The following is a 22894-nucleotide window of genomic DNA, read 5'->3' as shown; positions in this document are numbered from 1 at the left end:
ATACTCCTTGATCAGTACAGTTTAGTACCTTTAACCTGTCATTGCATTTGTCCAGTGAGCTGAATAATAGGCTCTTGAAAACATGCACAGTGGAAAGCAATACAGCGGACTGTTCATAATTCACAGTTGTTAAATCAACTCATAACTCAAATTGCTCTGAACATAATGTTCACATTTTGCACTGTTATTTTTATTGCATAATTCTGATGATTTGAAGTTGTTTTTGAAATATCCAGAGTTGAATATAACTCTTTTGAGCACAAACACATTTCCATCTGTTCCTATTCAGATGAAGTTATATTGTTTCATAGTTTGTCATTGTGAGATTTGAACTCTTGATCTTGGGGTTACAAGCCCAGTACCATAACCACTACAATATCCCAGAGTTGTACTTAACACACCTAATCAGTGGGTAGTCAATCCTGCTACATTAATAGCTAATTAGTATAATGAGTTCTTCTCTAATTGCAAACCACAAATGTCCCAGGTGAACTACACCAGAAAGCATGGTGGAAGAGTATACAGAAATTCTACATTTTAAATATTAGATATGTTCCGGGAAACCACTACTTCAGTTGAAGCTACCTATGTGGAAGCAAGGTTTTCCATTTAAACGTATGTAATATCAGGAGATGCAGTTCCCATCCCAATATTTTCAGCCCCAATATGTAACATAACAAAAAGAAATAAACAAAACACAATGTAAGTACATTTTCTACATTCTCATTGAAGAACCAAAGAGAACAGGTTTTGTTTGTTCCTGATTGCTCTGAAATGAAGCTATGACATGCAACCCCATGATATTCAGAGTTTCTTTGTGAGATCGATTTCCCATATACTCACTCACGTTAACTTGTTTTATCCCTTAAAATGACCAAGTTGCCTGTGCTAATTTTCCTCCTGGTCGCAGATGCTTGTCCCATTACTTGACAGCTTATTGGCCTTGAACCCCTTCTTGTTGCAGAGCCAGTGAATGCTGTCTGGGTGATTCAACCAGCCGGTACCTATGCCAATGGTTACAAAACACATTTGCACCCGGTTCCCACTTTATAACGGGATAGCTCGTACTTCAAACAAATAAATGGATGGTAATTTTTTTAACTACTTAATAAGGAACTACTCTATTCAGAGCTACTCAAATCAGGGGGCGGAATCGTCCGGTCCCATTGACGGTGGGCATCGTGGCGGACATGAGTGGACAATATGGCAATATGCACACCATAATTAGGAACCTAATTTCAATACCTTAACATCTCATTATAAGCCCTGCTCGCCAGAATCACCCCCATGCTGGATCATCTGGGCACTCACATGTTTCACAACTGTACCTAAGCGATGTGCACCTGCAGAGCTGCACTTCGCTCAGGACTTTGAGGCTTGTTTGCCTACCTTGCTTCCGGCAGCACTCGCAGTCATCAGCGCAAGCCTTCACAAATAGCACCACATCACTTTTAGGGGGGGTGCTCACGGGTAGGGCTCTATCTACCAGACCAGCCGTAAGGCGGGGTTGGCTTTTCAACTGCTGCAGGGCGTGGGCTGTACTGGGGAAGGGGGGCATCCAAGGGGGTGTGTGTGTGAGGGGGTGGCACATGTTGACCTGTGCAAGTGGCCTCAAGATGGTGAGGGCTGAGGAGGCAGCCTCCAGAGGAGATGAGGCCAGATGGAGATGTGAGAGAGTGAGTGGTGATGTCCCTTGAGCTGAGGTGCCAGTGAATGTGATGGCCTTCTGAGTGTGTGAGTTTAGAGTGATGAGATGGTTGCCTTACCCTGGTGGCATGGATGACATCATTCATCCTCTTTCTGCACTGCATGGCCAGCCTCTTCTCCTCTTCTCTGCAGCATTGGCACTGACCATCACTGCCACCGGCTCCCAAGCCAGAGTGGTGAGTCTGCTCGACCTCCTGCAGCCAGAACGGGATGGAGGAACCATGGCGAGCCTCCAAAAGGCATTCCAGTGACGGGTCACTGAACTATTCTTGGCTTTCAGGGCCAAGTCTTCACTGGATCTGTCCTGGGCTTATAAGTATTGAGAACTGTGTGGGCGGTTGCAGTTTAGATATGGCACACCAAGTGAGGAAATGGTGAGGTAAGGGCATGGCGGGTGATTCAGAGACTGCCCACCAAGGGGATGCTGTGTTCCCTGTGGCTGCATAATTAATGAGATGGGAAGCAGACAATATGACGCAAAAACCCGCTATTGCGGCCAGTGGGTAAAACGTCATTTTTCGCCCCTGCCACTGCACTGAGTGCAAACCTGGGATGAGTCTGTCCAGAGTACAGCTGTATTGAGAGCACAGAAGATATGAAGCAATCAGCATGGGTTTCAGAGCAATAGCTCATGCCTCATGAAGCTATTGGAATTCCTTGAGGAGGTAACTGATCCTGGAATGAAAGCCACCAGTATAAAAATTCACTAAATGATCTGCAAAGTTTCATTTCAGATGCTTTTGGAGAAGCTACATTGAGCCTGGAGGCAGGAAGGGTATGTAATGAGGTGGGATGGTGGTGTACCGCAACTCTGCCGTCTTCCCTCCTCATCCAGAATTAAGTTCTGGGTGGGAATGCCCATGGTCGGCTTTCCTGCCCTGCTGCCAGTTGAGACCCTGAGGTGGCTAATTAATGACCATCTAAGGGCCGAAACCTGCCGCCGCTGGTACTAACCCAGCTGCAGGCGGGCACCTTGCCATGCAGCATGCACGACAGCTAAACCAGTGTAGGCTGCATCATTCCTTGGGGTGGCGATGGGGGAGGTTGGAGGGAGGTGCAGCTGGTGGGCTCCCTCAGTCAAAGGCACTCTATCCAATCAAGGGTCTGGACGTCGGGAAGAGCGGGGCCCTGCTTGAAACCAGCCCCTGCCTTTGCTGACAACATTCCCCTACACCCTTCTCTCTGCAAGACCCACCCCTTGAAACCCACCCCCTGCCCCCATATTACTTACCCATGGCCTGGGACTTCGGTGCCTGACCTCCCGGCAGCAACCACTGCCTCCCCTGTGGCGCTGCTGAGCACAAGAGCTACCGGCCTCTGATTGGCCCGCAGCTCTCGGTAGGCGAGACTTCCAACCCCGGATCTTGATTCCAGGGGAAGGCCTGCCAGTGGTCTTGCCGTTACTTGATTGGCCTGTCGTTAGGTGTGCCTTCCCAAAAAGAGGCAGTGCCGGTCTCTCACCAGCAGGCAAGACACCCAGTGCCTCAACCAGATTCTGCCCTCGGGCTCTGTCCTTGCTCTCCTTATGTTTCCATTATTCATATTCATTTGAAAGTAGGTCTTGCTAGTAATACTTTTAAAAAATACTTTTAAATAAATACTTTTAAAAAAATTGATGGCACTCAGCAAAAGTAATTGAAGAATAGATAGGTTTCAGAAGGATCTAGAGAAATTCATAGATGGCCTAGTGGACTACAGTTATATTTTTGAATAGTGTGACAGTTACACCATGCCCATAAAGCTAATCCGAAAATGGACACTATATTTTTTCAAACAAAGAAGACAGCAGCATGAAATATTGACACTTAACCTTCACAAAATGGACTCCAGAAAGCCAGCTGTCTTCTGTTGTGGTTTCTAGAGAGGCAGAGACAAGTTACTTAAAACACAAATGGCTTTCCTGGGCATTAATTGACTACCCTTCATCATTTTAAATGGAAGAGCATCAAAATGACAATGGCTGCTAGACATGCTGGCTCCATGAAGATAGGATTTCAAATAAAGTAATTCATAACTGGAATGTTGATAGGGTGTCAATCATGTCCCTGTTGTGTGTCAGTTGCATTGGCTCCAACACATTGGGCAGGATTTTTTATTGGCGTGCAGGGGTGGGCCCAACACGCCAATGCGTAAAATGACGCGCAGTGACGTCGGGTGTATGTCCCGACATCATCACGCTGAGTAGCGATGTTTCCTTCGGCAGGGGCACGCTGGAGTTGACTGCATGCCCGTTGAAATGTAAACAGCCTATTAAGGCCATTAAGGATCTCATTTAAGGTTATTGCAAGGTTGGCGGGCAGACAAAAAGGCTAAGTGGCCTTCACGTTTTTTAGGAAACCTCATTCATAAGCGGGATGAGGTTTCCGAAAGCTTTTATTTAATAAAAACTTTTCCCTAAAAATAAAAATATGTCCCATCTCATGTGACATAGTCACATGAGAGGACATGTTTAAATAAATTTTTGACCCATTTATTTAATTATTTCAATATCCATTCAATCTCCCTGAGGCACGGAACTGCCTCAGGAAGATTGAAGCGTTCTTTCACGTGCATGTGCGAAAGAGCACTGGCCCTGACTCTCTCTCCTCCCCCTGCCTGTACAGGTAGCGCTCAGCGCTACTGATCACACATTAAGCTGGGCAGGCCTTAATCGGCCTGTCTATGTAAAATGGCGGAGCAGAGCCAATCGCAGGCAGCGATCAGCTATGCGACTGCTCCCACCGAGCGGTGCCCACCACCTGAAAAATTCAGGCCATTGTGTGGACAATGGAATGTATCGATACTGTTATCACATTACTGAAACTGGCTAGAGAGGGAGCTGTTTCCTTATTAATCCACAAGGGAGCCCAGTAGGCAGTCTGGGACCAGCACCTATGGGGAAGAGATTGCCCATAAAAGGGAAAGAACCTGCCTCAAAAAGACAGTCATCTCAGGAAGTTAAAAGGGGCGAATTCATTTTACCTGCAAGATTTTATTTCTTCAATTACAGGAGCTCTGCCACAATTTCAACTGAAACAGTCGAAACTTCAAATCTCCATCCTCCATTTATCTTCAAGGAAGCAAAAGTGAATCCTTCAGGCCTGCAATGTTTTCAGCCACCATTTTAAGGACTGTAAACAAGGGACCTGTTTCATGTTACTCTGTCAGTAATCTAAGTACATGTTGCATCTCCAGAAGTCATACTTTCTTGTGTGTGTATAACTGCATGTTTGGGGAGTAGGAATTTGTTGAGTTTATATTTCAGGTGCTGTGAAAATAAACATTTATCCTTTCCTTTGATTTAAGCTAACATCACGACCATGCAGTTATGATATTGTGGATTTTTAAGGAAAATTGTTAAAAGTATATTCCTGCTTTAAAAATCCTTTAAGTTTAAAAGTCCTTTCAAGTTAGAAGTCACAGCAGGCAGTTGTCTCCACAAATGATTGCTTAAACATTGTTGAACTATGTTATCTCAGAATCAGTCACCAAGAGAGTCATTAATAATTCAAGAATGCCTTGGGCAACATAATTGAATCTTCCAAAGCTGCGAAAACTCAGGATTGCTTCGATACCGACAGGATGGACTTCTTCAAAAGACTGCAGTGTAATTAACTTATTTGCTTTGTGGAACAATGACGCATCTAAATTAACTTATCAGCCATTTTTGTGCTTTCTGAATTTTTTTTATCTTAAATTCATTCCCGGAAAGTGGCTGACATTTATTGCCCATCGTAGTTGCTCTCGAGGAGGTGGTAGTGGGTCTTCTTGAACTGCTCCATGTGGCGATGGTACTCCCACAATGCTCTTAGATGCTTTAAGCATTTAACCGAGTGACAATGAAGGATATATGTCCATGTCAGGAAGATATAATATTTTCCATAGTGTTATTTGGAATTTATTGTTAAGTAGAGTAATAGTGGGGTGAAACAGTGAAGCTCAACGCAAACTGGAGGAACAGTACCTCATCTTCAGACCAGGCACTTTACAGCCTTCCGGACTGAATATTGAGTTCAACAATTTTAGATCATGAACTCTCCCTTCCATCCCCACCCCCTTTCCGATCCCCCTTTTTTTCCAATAATTTATTTAGATTTTTCTTTTCCCACCTATTTCCATTATTTTTAAATGTATTTCCATCCATTGTTTTATCTCTACCTTTTAGCCTATTTTGATCCCTTCCCTTCACCCCATCCCACTCCCAATAGGGCTATCTGTACCTTGCTTGTCCTGCTTTCTACCCTTAATTAGCACATTCCTTAGATAATATCGCCACCTTCAACACCTCTTTGTCCTTTTGTCTATGACATCTTTTGGCTATCTCCACCTATCCCTGGCCCTCTATCCAGCTCTAACTGTCCCACCACCCCCCCACCCCCGAAATCAGCTTATATTTCACCTCTTTTCTACTTTTACTTAGTTCTGTTGAAGAGTCATACGGACTCGAAATATTAACTGTGTTCCTCTCCGCAGATGCTGCCAGACCTGCTGAGTTTTTCCAGGTATTTTTATTTTTGTTTTGGATTTCCAGCATCTGCAGTTTTTTGCTTTTATTTTTGTAATAGTGGGGTCTGTGTCTATGCATGTTTGCTTGACTGTGTGTCAGAATTAGAGACAGCTGTTCTGAAGGCTTTGATGTAAGAAGAGAAGCTAGATTTGAACTGTTAAATAGGGTGAAGTTTTAGAATGTGAGATGTAAAGGGAACATTTACATTTTTAAATAAACCAGAGTAGCTTGAATTCAAAAGAGGGGTGAAATGTTTCACCTAGCCAGGAGAAGTTAATAAAGAGTGTGTTTATTTTTCCCAAAGATTACTGGTAAAATTGGTACTATGATAGATTTTTATTATGAGAGATAAAGTCCAAAGATGTAGTGAAACAAGGGGTATTTGCATTCAAAGGGGAAATCTGTATAAAGGAGATGAGGTTGTTTGTAGGAAAGAAGGCATTCTAAGATCTGACAAGTGTGAAAAGCCTCCTACCTCTAAGCCACAACTTGCTGTCTACACAAACTGAAGTGAAGAAAATTCACTTTGAATTCGACTGTTCAGGGTATTGTGCTACTTTGCCTGGGTCTTTAAAATCTATGTGTTTTACTGTTGCCTCAACAGAGGTGTAACTAGGAATTAGGTTAACTTGGGGAGCTAGGAGGTATCATAGTAGTAATTTGTAAACCTATGTGTGGGCTTAAAATCATTTTTTTTATTTAATAAAGATTTAATTTAGTTTTGTAAGAAACCTATAAGAGTCGGTGGACTTATTACTGCTGAATTTAAGGCACGCATCTCAAAATAAATACAAATTGTAAAATAGTTATGGCAGTTGTTTCAAATTTCCCTCTGGGATTTGAAAAGCTCAGCATTTACCATCTGCTGTGCTATAACAGTCCAAGTAGGATGGTGTGTAACTTGGAGGGAAACTTGAAGGTGATGTTGTTCCCATGCATCTGTTCCTTCCATGTGGTGAAAGCTGAGTTTCAGAGGTGTTTGCTTCTGTCTCTGTGGATTAACAGAATACAAACTTATCAAGGGCAAACATCAGCCCTTTGATAGTGAGGTATTTTGCTGGAAGACATGCAACAGAGGACTTTACTGGTATTTGGGAATGAGGGGAGTCTTGCTGTGAAAATTGGTGTGCAACAAACACCACAAATAGTGGTGGATAGAACGAAGGTGACCCTCCATGTTGGAGCAAAAATTCCCAGGCCTGAACAAGAGCACCAAGGAGAGTGCCTTGGCAACACATTAAGTCTGTATTCAGTCTGCAGATTATGGGCAATGGAGCCTGGGAAGCATTGGCATAACACCTCATATCTTGTACAATAACACAATAATGTCCATCATATTGCAAGTTTGAACTTTGTGACTAGTATAGTGAAATGCTTCTAAGCCAACATATGACTGTCACAAGTTTTCCATGAAGCGAGAATGCTAACTGACACTACCAGAATGCACAGTCGTCACCCATTCACTGCTGGGATGTGGACTGGATATTTACATGGTGCTCGGTGCTCATATTTTAAGGATTTGGAAGTGTTCTGTTGGTTTTGAAGGGAGAAAGGTGTTCACAACCTCAGAAAAAACAGTGGTCATAAGAAGACAGGCCTACAAATTGTGGGAATAGAGACAGTTGCATGTGTAGGCCAGTGTTTTCTTCAATTCCTTCTTAACTGTTTTCCCTTCAGGTTTACGTACCCAGTAACTTTGGCACATCTACCAAGCAGTGGCATAGCACTCAATGCTTTGAGCTTGCTACTGTACGCAGAAACCATTCAAGCACACATCCTATTAATATGCCTTCCTTTTGCCTTTGGGTGGAATCTCTCACTTCTGCTCTTGCCCCCACATCCCTTCCTCCAGCTCAGGATAACTGTTACCAGCGATGAGCAGGAAGCTGGACGATCTTGCGGATGTTTGTCACACGCTCCTGACCATAAAGGCACCAGCTCAGGTACATCCATCAGGGGGGGAATCAGAGTGAGAAGATCAGGATGAAGCTCCTTGTGAAGCACACATCAGAAGTGAGTGAGTAGTAGTTTAGGTGGCAAAAGAGGAGCTACTTTTCCTATTTCTGTTGTGCCAACAATTCTGGATGATTTTATTTATCGTCCTGCTGCACAGATGTCAAAGTAAAGCAGATACAGATTATTTCATAACATTTAGTTAAAGTTATAAAGCAATAGTTCCCCACTCAGTCCTGTATGTTCCAGCAAAATTTGAGTGGCTGTCTTAGCTTTATTGTAGTATTCTGGCTTTTGTTCGGGGATTTTCAATAATGTCACTAGTCAGGGTTAAAATCCAAAAATTGTCAATAATGTTATTAAAAAGCATGCAAACATAATTCTGTCAGAAAGCTCAGGCCAATTCTGGTCTGAATTCTGGGAACCCTTGAGCCACTAAAAGCCAAATATCTAGTCTGTTTGCTTCTTCAAATAGTCATGACACAATGGACTGTGAAAACATGAAGGTAGTGTGGCTGCTGCTAGGATACAATGTATTAAGATACACTGGTGTTGCTGTGGTCAGACTTCATTTGCACATTTACGGAACAAAAACCTTCATAGGAGGCCTGGTGACTGCACATGAGCTATTAGTGAAGCGCAGCATTTTTGGAAAGCAGGCCACCTGCTTCTTGTGCTGCTGCCTTCTTTCCATGGGGAAAGTAACGGAGGTGGTTTTCCCTGGAAAGCAAGGTTTCTTTTACTTATGTATTCATCAACAGGCTGAAGAATGACAAATGCAGCAATTGTCACCTGAGATGCAGCACAGCCACTTGAGGTCACAAGAACCTTTTTAAGCATGTCTGACTTCCATTCCGGAGTTTTTGCTGAATTCACTCTATAAGAAAGTACAAAGTTTAGTGTTTTTCTTTGAAGGTTATTGTGATTATTTACCTCCCTCAACATTAAATTTGTGATACCTCTGTAATTGTACTTCAATTATTTAATAACTGTGAAATTTGAAAACCAATAACAGCCTGGATGACCCTCAATGTATTTAATAGAATGGGGAAAGTACACTCATCACAGTAGTTTTAGATGTATCAGGATAGCGGGATAAGAAGGGAAATGGAAAAGGCTTGAAAGACCAGCTGGCCTTTTCCTGTCTATCAATTTTGTTTGTTCCTAAGTTCAAGCTTTTGAAGGGCAAATTTAGGACATCTAGTGGCAACAAAAGGGTATTGCATATTATAAGACAGTTCAAAGCTTGACGGCCTCGATAAGAACAATGTCAGCTCTGGTTTGTGGGAACCTTTGCCCATTGCAGCATTTTTGAAGAAAATTATTCTAAAATTAATTTGGTGGTGCCATTAAGTAATAACATTAGATAATATTTGCTAAGGTTAAAGTGTGTGTTTTAAATTGCAGGATTGCGATTACTCACCTTGTAGCTGTATGGAGTTCCCATTTATTGCATTTATTGCCTTACAGTATAACTGACTAAAAGTTCCTGTTTGATAAGCAGATCAAGTGCTCCTCACTATATAACGGTACCAAATTGCTGTTTGTTTAACAGGGTGAGAATCACTCTCTCTAAATGAACTTTCTATTCATTCAGCAGGTTAGGATTAATATGGAATTAATCCCGAATGGGCTATTTGTTACTCATTGATACCTTTCTCTCTCTGTCAGGTGAAGTGGATGATGTACTGGATTGTATTTGCATTTTTTACTACAGCGGAGACCCTCACAGACATAATCCTGTCATGGTGAGTGAAGTATATGTTTCGCAGTACTACTGGTTTTGGAACTTGCATACAAAAACTATTATTCAAACAAATAATTGATCTCACCAGGTCCATTAAGGGATATACTATGTGTACATTTTTCTTTCTTTCTAATCTTTGGTTAACCTGCCCGTGAATCACTGCCCCCCTTCCCCATCAGCGAAGAGGCTGCACTAGTGATGGATGAGGAATAGGTTGATATGGAGGTGGATTTGTACCCCAACTTAGCTCATCTGCCCAGACAAAAGACCTACGTTTCCCCACGAGATCCTACAACTGATTCTTGAATGAATGTAAGATATTTTTGTCCTTCGTCCTACCCAGAAGACCATTCTGAGTATCGACCATCTGTTTTTGTATTGAAAAATAATTCTTCCTGCCATCTGCTCGGGTCCTAAATCTAAACAAAGCAAACCACGAAGTATGAGGCATGAATTGGCTAAGATTGATTGGGGAACTTCATTAAAAGACATGATGGTGGATAGGCAGTAGCTAATATTTAAGGAACAAATGCATACATTGTATACATTTGTTTCTGGTGCAAAAACACAACAGAAGGCTAACAAAAGAAATTAAGGATAGTATTAGATCCAAAGAAGAATTATATAAAGTTTCTAGTAAAAGTAGCAAGCCTGAGGATTGGGAGCAGTTTAGAGTTCAGCAAAGAAGGACCAAGAGATTGATTAAGAGACGGAAAATAGAGTATGAGTAAACCTGCAAGGAACATAAAAGTGGACTGTAGAAGCTTCTATAAGCATGTAAAAAGAAAAAGATTAGTGAAGACAAATGTAGGTCCCTTACAGTCTGAAATGGGAGAATTTATAATAGAGAACAAGGAAATAGCAGAGCAATTAAACAACTACTTCTTTCTTCATGGGTGAAGCCACAAGTAACTTCCTAGAAATACCAGGGAACAAAGGGTCTAGTGAGAAGGAGGAATTGAAGGAAATTAGTATTACTAAGACAATAATGCTGGAGAAATGAATGGGACTAAAAGCCAATAAATCCCCAGGGCCTGATAATCTACATCCCAGGGTACTAAAGGAGGTGGTCATGGAAATAATGGATGCATTGGTTGTCATCTTCCAAAATTCTGTAGATTCTGGAACAGTCCTGGCAGATAGGAGGGTGGCAAATGTAACCCCACTATTTAAAAAAGAAGGAAGGGCGAAACCAGGGAATTACAGACCAGTTAGCCTAATATCAGTAGTAGGGAAAATGCTAGAGTCTATTATAAAAGATGTGATAACAGGACACTTAGAAAATATCAACAGGATTAGACAAAGTCAACATGGATTTATGAAAGGCAAATCATGTTTGACAAACCTACTGGAGTTTTTTGAGGATGTAACTAGCAGAATAGATAAGGGAGAACCACTGGATGTGTTATATTTGTATTTTCAGAAAGCTTTTGATGAAGTCCCATTTCAGGTGTTAGTGTGTCAAATTAAAGTACATGGGATTGTGGATAATATATTGGTGTGGATTGAGAATTGGTTAGCAGACAGGAAACAGAGAGTAGGAATAAATTTTTGGAGTGGCAGGCAGTGACTGGTAGGATACCGCAGCGATCAGTGCTTGGGCCCATATTAATGATTTGGATGAGGGAGCCAAATGTAATATTTTCAAGTTTGCTGACGACAATTAGTGGGAATGTGAGCAATGCGGAGGATGTTAAGAGGCTTCGAGGTGATTTAGAAAGGCTAAGTGAGTGGGCAAATACATGGCAGATGCAGGATAACGTGGATAAGTGTGATGTTATCCACTTCAGTAGGAAAAACAGAATGGTAGAATATAATTTAAATGGTGATAGATTGGGAAATGTTAATGCACAAAGGGACCCAAGTGTCCTTTTACACCAATCACTGAAAAGCATGCAGGCGCAGCAAGCAGTTAAGAAGGCAACTGATATGTTGGCCTTCATTGCAAGACGACTTGAACACAGGAGAAAGGATGTCTCACTGCACCTGTACAGAGGCTTGGTGAGACCATACCTGGAATATTGTGTGCAGCTATGGTCTCCTTACCTAAGAAAGGATATACTTGTCATAGAGGGAGTGCAACGAAGGCTCACCAGACTGATTCCTGGGATGGCAGGATTGTCGTATGAGGAGAGAGTGGGCCGACCACGCCTGGATTCACTGGAGTTTAGAAGAATGAGATGGGATCTCATTGAAATGTATAAAATTCTGACAGGGATGGACAGACTGGATAATGTTTCCTTTGGCTGGGGTGGCCGGGGGGGGGGGGGGGGGGGGGGGGGGGGGGGGGGGGGGGGGTGGGGGGGGGTGGTGTCTAGAACAAAGGGGTCACAGTCTCAGGATATGGGGTAGACCATTTAAGACTGAGAGGAAGGGAAACTTCTTCACTCAGAGAGCGGTGAACCTGTGGAACTCTCTACTACGGAAGGCTGTGGAGGCCAAATTACTGAATATATCTATGAAGGAAATAGATATATTTCTGGACTGTAAAGGCATCAAGGAGTATTGGGAGAGAGCGGGAGTATGACGTTGAGATAGAGGATCAGCCATGATCGGCAGAGCAGGCTTGAAGGGCCGAATGACCTACTCCTGCTCCTATTTCCTATGTTTCTATGCTCTAAGTTTTCTTTTCACCAGTGCCATCTTGTTTGAACACACTGGCTCACCCTGAAATAGTCTCCTGGATTAAGTTCATTAACCACAGAAAGCAAGTTGACATCGGTGTGATACAGATGCTGCTCAAATAAATATAAAACTCAGAAAGCACTGAATATTAAATTGTAATTGAAAAAAAAATCATTCCTAAAATGTTTTATTTATTGACATGTGGTAACTATCCTCTACTTGCATTCTTTGCAAGCTTACCGAGTAGGAATTGAAATGGAGTGAGAGGACTGAGGTATTTTCAGGATACAAGCTAGTGAGTCTCTTTAATCACTAAATCTCTCTGCTTAATCATCTTCCTTTTCTGTTCCCATAGGTTTCCATTTTACTTTGAGTTGAAGATAGCTTTTGTTATCTGGCTGCTGTCCCCATACACAAAAGGCTCCAGTGTCCTGTACAGAAAGTTTGTCCACCCGACCTTGTCCAGCAAAGAGAAGGTACCACTAATACAACTTGGCAATATCCTTTACTATTGCTTAACCTGAAGAGGAGAGCTAAGGATGCAGCTTTCCATGAATATTTTATGGAATAACTTATTAGGAACTGATATCATTCGTTTGTAATTTAAAATCTATTTTTTTATTTTCACCAACATCTAATCATTTGGATTGTATTCATCATATGAGGACCTAATGCATGAGCTTCTTATTCATCTTCAACATTTACTGGATAGTGAGCACCATCTGTCTTTCCTGAAAATGATTTGTTTGTACAGGGAGTTCCATAGGCTGGAGAAGTGGTGTTCTGAAGGTTTACCATGAGTGCTGTTGAACCTTTTGAGATTAGTTAAACTCTTTGAGGTATAGTTCCAGCAGATAGTGTGTATCTGGCATAAATATAAATGTTTGGCCTAAGCTCTGCCACCTCTTGGTGTTGTTTGCATCTGATAGTCTATTCTCAACTCTTCAATGTCAAGGAGAGAGAATTTCAGCATGGAGTAGACTGTTTTCATCAAGGTCACTGATCCAATTCACTCTGCACTGTATTGAGCAAGAGGTGTTGCTTTTTTTTCCTCTCTGTCAGCCAAGAGTCTAATATTCCATTGTTGAGTAGATTGTGATTTTATAACAGAGACATCACTGTTAATGACAAATGGGGCTGAGCTTTAATGATTCTTCTCACTGTAATCTCCCCCATATTTGACCCAGCTTTACTTAACATGATGCCCAAGTCATTGAGCTGACCACGTATAAGCAAAGAAAATGTGCGACGCTTATTGAGTAAGAGTGGATGGAAAACAAAATGTTAATTTTTAATGCTCAGGTTTTCTCATGAATATGTTTGACTTGCCCCTTGGGTACAATTACCTGGGAGCCAGCTACCTTCTGAAACTGTGGCTTTCTTAGAAAAAGCTGTTGGAGATAGTTAACTTTCTTGATTCTGATGTCAGTTTGCCTGATTGAATTTTCTGAATGTAGATTTTCAGTAAGCACAATCTCTGTAACTCCACATCCTTCGAGCTGTGGCATATGATTACATCCTTCCAGCAAGGTGGACAAGAGCAGTTCGCCCACTTAGTAACAGTTGGTCTGAAAATCAGGCAGTTTGAGGGTAGTTTCGATATTACACCACTGCTAAGTTAATTACAGGATCTTTCTAAACTGGGAATTATCGGGAATAAAGGTTTCTCTTTCCTGTTGATTGGCTGAGATTTCTTAACTTAAAGTGGATGTTCCTATGCTATATCTGGCTACACTAGGGATGCACTTGTTTCCACTCCTAGAGTATGATGGTATTACGTTATAGCTGCATTCCTTCAGATGATTGTGGAAAATTGCAAGCCATACTTTCCTTGGAAACATATTAGGAATAATGACCCAGAGGTCAAAAATGCGCTAGAAGTTACACAGAATAGTTTTTCTGACATGAATTAATGAAGATATCTGCATTGGCGCTGAAACAGGACTCTGCTGTTCATGCTGATGCTCTTTAAGCCAATACATGAGTCATGATAACCAGGAACAATTTAAAGCTGGTATTTCTGCAGCATGTTTAGTTACCTTTTGTTGTAGATTTCAACAGGAATTTGGTCCTTTTCATTCTAATTCTTCTCTTTCCTATCTGCCTGTGTAGGAAATTGATGAGTACATAAGCCAAGCCAAAGATCGCAGCTATGAGACCATGATGCGGTTTGGGAAACGTGGACTCAATCTCGCTGCCAATGCTGCAGTCACTGCTGCAGCTAAGGTAATTGTAAGCTTTCTTAGCCTGGGATTTTTACTACACTGTGTCAGTTAATTGTCGAGCACCACTTCTGTCTCTGGACAACTTGCAGAGGTAAATCTCCCAAGCTCTGCCAGCTAGAAATGAATTAATTCTGACCATTCCCAATGCAAGTGTTTACCTTGCCTCCAGGAGAAGGATGTTACAGAAGGGGCAATATGTAAAGTCACACTTAAGCCCCTCATGGTAGACATGATGAGCACTTCAACTACTAAGAGTCTACAATGGTTTTAATGACAGTTTAAAATACTACTGCTTCACCTGCATGTAATGAGCATGAAGGACAGGAACTGTCAATGTGGGTATCATGCTGCTTCTGGAATGCTGGATTGGATGAAGAGACAAGTTAACTCTTCATATTGCTGCTTCTTAATTTCTTCCCCTGCCCCCAGAATAAAAACAGGAGGACTGGAATGGCATAAGAGATAAAGGGAGACTATGCTAATGCAGATAACACCATATCCAACTCAGACAGATTCAAAATTTGTCTACCTGTGTGACCTTCACTGTGATTTTACATTCTGGTGTGATTTTCTTTTTGGACACTGTAGGACATTTTGTTTATTTACAATTTAAGTTCAACCCTTTCTTCTCGCTTTCACTTACTACTCAATCCAAAATCTTTTGCAGTTCCTTTTCAGTCAGCAGTAAGATCGGCATCAATGGCGTGTTTATATTATTAAGATTGTAACCTCCAGCTAATAATCTAGGAAGGTCTTCAATCTCTCTAGGAATATTTTCTCTATACAAATTGAATAAATCTCGGGAGAAAACACTCCCCTGTCTGACTACTGTCTGAACAGCTTGGCTAGGGGCGCGGCTAATTCTGGAGCACAAGTCTTCAGTACTACTGCTTGAATGTTATCAGGGCCCATAGCCTTTGCATTATCTAGTGCCTTCAGCCATTTCTTGATATCACGTGGAATGAATTGAATTGGCTGAAACTGGCAATTATGATGCTGGGGACCTCAGAAGGAGGCTGCATTTACGCATAGTGCATGACCAAAATACACTCAGCAACATTAACCTCTACGCTAACTCAAGTCATTGTTGTCCTCATCAGTCCCTCAAAATGAGGATGGTGTCTGCCAGGCTTCACGATTTGTGTGTTGTTAGGTAACTCAGAAAGCTATCCTAGAGCTACAGGTCTTTGGGCAGAGAGGACAAGAGTTTTCCCAAGGAAGGGGCATCTCGAGCCAGGGTTCTGCTATCTTTCCTTCTGCTTTTGTCACTTCTCCACAGCGGAGTTTATGCGGTCAGTTTCCAACTATATTGCTGCTTGTTGGGTGAGATGCTATCACATAGCTTAGTTTGTGGCAAGTCCCCACCACACACCAATATTAACTTGTCTCCTTTTCAGTGAGGCCTTCAGAGTGTCCCTAAAATGTTTTCTTTTTCTTCCTTGAAGTCGGTTCCAATCTTAAAAAAGATTGAAAAGTAGATCTGATCCGGGAACCGATTATTTGGCATGTGAATGTGATCTCCTGACCAGCGGAGCTGACTTCTCGTAAGGAATTGGCTTTGATGAAGATGCTTGAGTTTGTTCATTTGTTTTCCCATTTGACTTTGATTAACCTGTAGAGACAATGCTGGTGGAAATCCTCCAGTGCTTGGAGGTGACCCAAGTCCCATTGCCATATAGAAGGATGGTGACAACAACACCGTTGTGGACTAACACCTTTGTCCTGTTATTGCGATCTGTGTTGTCCAAGACCCAGTTGCACAATTTTTGGCAGACAGTTCTGGCTCAGCTGATTCTGTGTTGGTTTTCCTCTTTGATGGTGTCCTTTTGAGAAAGGTAGCTGCTGAGATATAGGAAGTTTTCAATGATTTCCAAAGTCTCCCCATCAGTAACAATGGAACATCATGCACTCCAGTCTGTTCTTTTGTTAACTCCTTATTCCACACCTTCATGAAATAACTCTGAAATAAGGCTTATCGCCCTGTTACTGATGGTAACTGCTGTATTTGCTTTACATCCCATTCTTCAGCTCCTACTGTTCCCCAGAAGTAAGTGAGTTGTTCGGCAGCTAAGTGTCAGTGAGAGATTCTTGACACAGGTGTCCCCCTACTAGCTTGGGTTGGGTAAGAGATTCCCTACTACTGTAGCCAAAGTCACTTGCTGATCCTGACTCTTTTCTAGCACAGTCTTGTCATTTCAGTGTGTCATCTGAATTGACTGATGCGACTTCACCCAGATGGATAATAACCTCATCTGTGTCTCCTCCATACACCCTCCAGAAGCTGACACATCCTGATCATGTGCACTGATCATTTCTGATCCTCTTAATTGTGCTCTGTCAATCACCTGTCTACGCTCCTCAATTGACAATTTAAATCCCACTGGATAGATATACAAGTGTTGGCATTTAATGAAGAAGACAATACAGAGTGATGCTCTGGCGTGAGTTTCTTTGGAGCCGTTGTGAGTGATTGATAAGGTTCACTGAAACAGTAGTGCGGTGGTTATGGTACAGGGCTAGCAAGGCAGAAACGGTCAGTTCAAATCTCACCGGGGCAAGTTGTGAAATTGAATTCAATGATCTGAACATTTGTGAGCTGACACCAGATGAAATGACCAATAAGCTGCCAGATTGTTAGAAAAACCCACTTAACTCTGTATGGAGACAATCTGACTTCGCTAATAGCTCAGGCCAACACATAACGTTGGTCCCACTCTCAATGCCCAGCAATCCACATAGTTGTACACAAATCACTATAGAATTGGATCATAAGAGAAATAGTAGATGGACCTACCAGCAACACCCAGAACAAGATTTGGACAATCCCAGCCCAGTTGACCCTACAGAGTCCTCCTCACCAACATATGGTGCTCAAATATGAAGAGCTGTCCCAAAGATCATTCATAAAACAGGCTGATCTAGTTGCACTCACAGTCATATCCATCAGCCAACACCTTGTACTCCTTCATCACCATTCATAGGTATATCTTATTTCACTGAAGGGAATCCAATTTGGGGATGGGACATGGAGGCTTCAATCTCAACCACCAAGTGACTCAGTAGTACCACCACTGACCAAGCTGAACAAATTCTCAAGGACATAGCTGTCAACCTATGCCTGTGTCAAGTGGTGAGGAAACCAATGCAAGTGAACAATCTACTTGACCTGGTCCTTACTAGCCTATTTGTCATAGAAACATCTGTCATACCATTGATAGGAGTTACCACCACACAGTATTTGTGGACACAATGTATTGCCCTCACAATGAGGCATCTTCAGTGACATTGTATGACATTAGAACAGTGCTCCTGGGACAGTCTAAGGACAGATCTGGGAGTCTGTCACTGAGGGCACCTCTGAGGCACTGTGGGCCAACATTATAAGCAGCAGAATTGTATACCATCACAATCTGTGATCTCCTGGTCTGACACATCTTTCACATCTCCCCAAAATCATCACGCCTGGAGACCAACCTAGGTTCACTAGAAAGTGTAGAAAGGTATTTCTAGGGCAGCATCAGGCATACCTTACATCAAGGAACCTACTTAGGCAAGCTATAATGCAGGGTTGTATAATCAACATCAAAAACACCTAGACTGAGCTAGGTCCCATAACTGACACATTAGAACAATGCCTGGTAACTCTATCACATCTGGTCAAAAATAGTAGAAGACAATCAGGCAAATAATGGGAGAGAGGGCTCCATACCCAGCTTGTTTTCATGTAAGGCAGAGCTTCACATGTAAGTGCAGGAAACAAGACTAAGATGTTTATTGGTATCTTTAATCTGAGTTGCCAAGGGGATGTTCCCACCTGGTCTTCTCCTGAGGTCCCCATTGGCATAAAATGCCAACCAATTTGGTTCACTCCTGTGACATTAAGAAGTGGTTGAACACACTGAATGTAGCAAAGACTTGGGGATGCAAACAACATCTTAAATGTGGTGCTGACGATTTAACCATCAGAACTAGAATATCTCTGGTCAAGTTATTCCAATGCAGTTATGACATTGGTATCTGCCAGCTGATTAAAAAAGTTCCCCCAAGTATTTCCTATCCTCAAAGTGCAAATTTAAACTGGCCAATTACCTTGCCAGCCCTTCCCAGTCAGGTTTCACCCAATCATGAGCAAATGATGAGGGAGTCATCAATAAGTTTTATCAAGCAATATCTATTCACCATAATCGCTTTGCTGACAGTTCAGGCTCTGTCAGAACCGCTCAGCTGCAGGCCTTATCACAGCTTTCATCTTGACTTGGACACATAAGCTGAGAGGTGACAGTAATGGTACCCGGACTTCAAGACAGTGTTGGATGGAGTGTAGCAGCAAGGGGGCCTAACAAAATTTAGGTCAATGGGAATCAAAAGGAAAATTCTGCAATGACTAGAGTCATACCTATCACAAAGGAAGATAGCCATGGTTGTTGGATGCTAATTGTTGTAGTCCCAGGACATTGTTCAAAGAATTCATAGCCTATTCATCTTCAGCTATCTCACCAATAGTTTTGATTACACACTCAGGAATGGGATTGTTTGCTGACAGTTGTATAGTGCAGTGTTCAGCTCTATTCTCAATTCCTCCAATAATTTAGCAGCTCTTGCAAGCCTACAGCAGTACCTGAATTAAGGTTTGGGCTGACAGGTGACAGGTAGCATTTATGCCATAAATGTGGAAGGCAAAAAAAACATAAGCCTATCCCATCCTTAAGCTTCAACATCAATATCATGGAGAGGGGTGATGGGGGGACGGGGTGGGGAGGTTGTGGGTGAAGGTGGAGGGGGCAGGGGCAGTATTTGCCAGGTAACTGAACCACCTCAATACCACAAAAACCTATACCACATGAAAGGCTCAAAACAAGACTAAAGTGGAATACTCACCAAGTACCTGGATAGGTACAGATGCAATAATGCACAAGCTTGACACAAAATTGAGTATAGAAAGTCCATTTTTTTTTGTCCTATACATTAACCCCATTTGTCAGCATCACTTTATGGCAGGATTTATTTTTGCCTACAGGGTGCACCGTAGGAGCTTGCTGGACTAATTTTGTAAGGACCTTTAGGTCTAACATCCACCAAGAAGGACAAAAGTGGCAAGTTCCCCTGCCAGGCAATCACCATCATAACTCAGACATGTACCTTTGTCGCCTGTGTCAGAGTTCTAGAATTCCCAACACCATAATGGGAGCACCATCAGCACAAGGAGACATCCAACATCATTTTCTGGGGCAACTAGGGATGGTCAATAAATGCAGCTTTCCCAATGTCATGGGCATCCCCAGAATAAATAATAAAACTGTCTGCAAGGCATCCGCTCTTGTAAAAGCGATTGCACCTATAATAATATGCGTCATGGTGGTGTGCTGGAATCTATGTGTGTAGGTGAATGAATGATTCAGTGAATAAGGGAAAGATAAATAGGAACAGAATAGTACTAGCTTTGAGTCTCGTTTTACACAGACCCATTTATCTGTACTCTCAGGCCAAAGGATATCGATGATGGCTTGTTCAAACTGACTCAGATCTAAAACGAAGGTTTGTCCCCTATTACCCAGTGTTCAGATGTTGGGAAGTTTCAGGAGAGTCACAAGAGTGTGCTCAGTATCCCATCTTGCATGTGAGTAACTCTATATTCATCATGCAGATAGGTGAAATGTTGATTTGTGTGTTTCCATTTCCAAAAGATAATGTGATTGCAGTTTCAAGCGGTAGTAATAAATTGCATTATGGACACATATATGAACACTGGAAAAAGCTAATTTGTAAGATCTTAACATGTAGTCTCACATGAAAAGTGATGCTCACATGTCTCATAATAAGTTATGGTGAGACAGGATAAGTGGAAACTCATGCTGCTATGCACAATTTGCCTGTCTACTTAGTATGGTGAAATGGTGACCAGCTTCATCATTACAGACATCCTTGGACTGTTAAACTTCTTTCTTACCCACTGTGACTCTGCCCACCAACCAGCAATTGGACTACACAGAGCTCCTGTTGATTGATTGACCTGCAGTCCTCCTTTACTGCACTTCCTTCATAAGCAGTAAAAAAGCTTCAGAAGATGGTGATGCTTTACACCCTCAACGAACAGTGCAGTTGTTCAGCATTCCTGTCACAGCCATTTTGAGGTTTGCACAAGCAGCTGCACTTCAAACTATCTCCCGTCTAATTATGCAGCTTGTACTAATGAATACTGTTTAGTAAGTTCCCTATGGCAGCTTAATTTGGGCCAGGAGTGTGCTCGGCACAATATAACCACTCTCATCAAATTCACTGAAGTCAGGTCAGCAAAGCCCACTGTCATTTCAGCATGTGGACAGAAAATCAACCTTGTATTCTCCTTGGCATCTTTGCTTCCAACCTCCATTGAAGGCGCATCGTGCCCTTGTAGTTTCTAACTAGCAGAAGGGGCATGCGACCACGTGGTTGCTATTTGAGGATCCTGAATATTCTCAAGAGAAGCAGATAGTGATGTCCCACTTTTCCTGTGCTGTACTTTTCTTTGTTCTTTGTTCTCTTTTGCATAGTTGAAGCCTTTTTGTTTATAACCGTAACAGGGTACCTTCACCTCTGCTCAGCAGTATAGATAAAACTGTCTTGAATTTTGATTTGCAAAAGAACAGTATTTAAATTAAAACATGTCTTTTGAATTCAAGGGAGCCAAGTATCTGGCCTTTCGGGCTGACAAGGAAACTAACTCCCAGTTGTGTCCTCACTCACCATCTTTAATAGTTAATTTTGATGCTGCTGTCAGATTTCACCCTGCTGATAAAATCATCCATCTGCGTTTTTGCCCAGGGTCAAGGAGTGCTCTCAGACAAGTTGCGGAGTTTCAGCATGCAGGATCTGACATTGCTCAGAGATGAAGACACAATCCACTTGCGCAGTACTGACCCCCGTATGAGAACTTCCTTTGGCAACATTCCAGAAATGATAAATGATCCTGGTAAGTTTCGAACTTTTCAATACACAGTATTACTGTAGTCATTAAATCAGCCACAAGGGCAAACAAATTCAACAAATAAAAACAAAGGTTCTAACCTCTTGTTCAGTCACAAGGTATGCTGAAAAACAATGGTGCAGTGATGTATTAATGAGTTCATTGTGGGCATTATATTCATTGTTATTATTTCAATCAGGTTTGGAGGTTCAGACACAGTGATTTGTCTGCCCTGGCCACCCCATGCTTCTAAACCCTGTTTAGAGGAGCAATATGCCATCCTACAGTGCCCTGCCCTCAGACCCTGCACAGATCATCAATTCATCCAGCCTGCTCTTAACATTGATTAAAATGTAACTGGGATGGAAATGGCTTCTGGTAAGAAGACACACGAACACAATATAGTCACCAGCCTTCAGAAAAGGCTGATTAACCATTTCCACTACTTTCCTCCCCATAACCACTTTGGCAGAGTGCTCTGCATCTGATAAGGTTGGTTGCAAGTAATCATTTGTGATTGGCTGGTTTTGGTGTTAATGAGGTTCAGCAGCAATGATCTTGTTAACCGAAGCTGGTCGGCCTTGAGAATGTCTAATGATAGCTGATTATACACATGGAATGTGCTGGAAACACTCAACTGGTCAGGCAGCATCTGTGGAGAGAGAAACAGAGTTAGCGTTTCAGGTTGATGACCTTTGATTGTACTGAAGCATTGGACAATATTTTCCCTCTGGGGTCTGGAAATGGGCATCAAGATAGTTTCCAGGTTCCGATCTTGCCATGGGGACGGTGGAGAGGGGCGGTGTAGTCGCAGCCCGCGATTTGTGCAGAGGTGGGCTTCTAATTGGCTGGAGGGCAGGTTGGACAGCCATTTAGCAGCCACGGGTGCAGGATGGAGGCGGGACTGTGCAAGCACGAGGTCTCATTTAAAGCCATTACTGTGGCTGCCTTTTGAAAAAAAATGGTTGCACCAGGGAGTCAGAAGGAGAGGCAGGGGCCTGCTACCCAGAGCAGGGCTGCCCCTCGATTCTCTAATGCCTACCTCAAGGTCATTCTGGAGGCTGTGAGGGAGAGGCCATCAGCAGATAAAGTATGGCCAAAGGAATTTAATCCGGTGCCATAAAATGTTTAATGACCTTCGCCTTGGCAAAGCGAGCGCCACACTAGACCTTGATTTCAGGTCTCTGGGTATTCAACCTCCAGCAGAT

General features: G+C 42.4%; 1 protein-coding gene across 1 annotated transcript in view; it reads left to right on the top strand.

Annotated features, from left to right (window-relative positions):
- Positions 1-22894, top strand: part of LOC121281448 (receptor expression-enhancing protein 2-like) — a 104464-nt gene that overhangs the window by 66152 nt on the left and 15418 nt on the right. The window contains exons 3-7 of the mRNA XM_041194394.1: positions 9818-9894; positions 12874-12994; positions 14631-14744; positions 21545-21692; positions 22661-22776. Coding sequence (XP_041050328.1) covers positions 9818-9894; positions 12874-12994; positions 14631-14744; positions 21545-21692; positions 22661-22776 — 576 coding nt within the window. The remainder of the gene's footprint in view (positions 1-9817; positions 9895-12873; positions 12995-14630; positions 14745-21544; positions 21693-22660; positions 22777-22894) is intronic.

This window comes from Carcharodon carcharias, chromosome 8 (genome assembly GCF_017639515.1).
Source record: "Carcharodon carcharias isolate sCarCar2 chromosome 8, sCarCar2.pri, whole genome shotgun sequence".
In the NCBI taxonomy this organism is placed as follows: Eukaryota; Metazoa; Chordata; class Chondrichthyes; order Lamniformes; family Lamnidae; genus Carcharodon; species Carcharodon carcharias.
The sequence above is the reverse complement of the archived record's forward strand: the minus strand, read 5'-3'. Positions and strand labels throughout refer to the sequence as shown.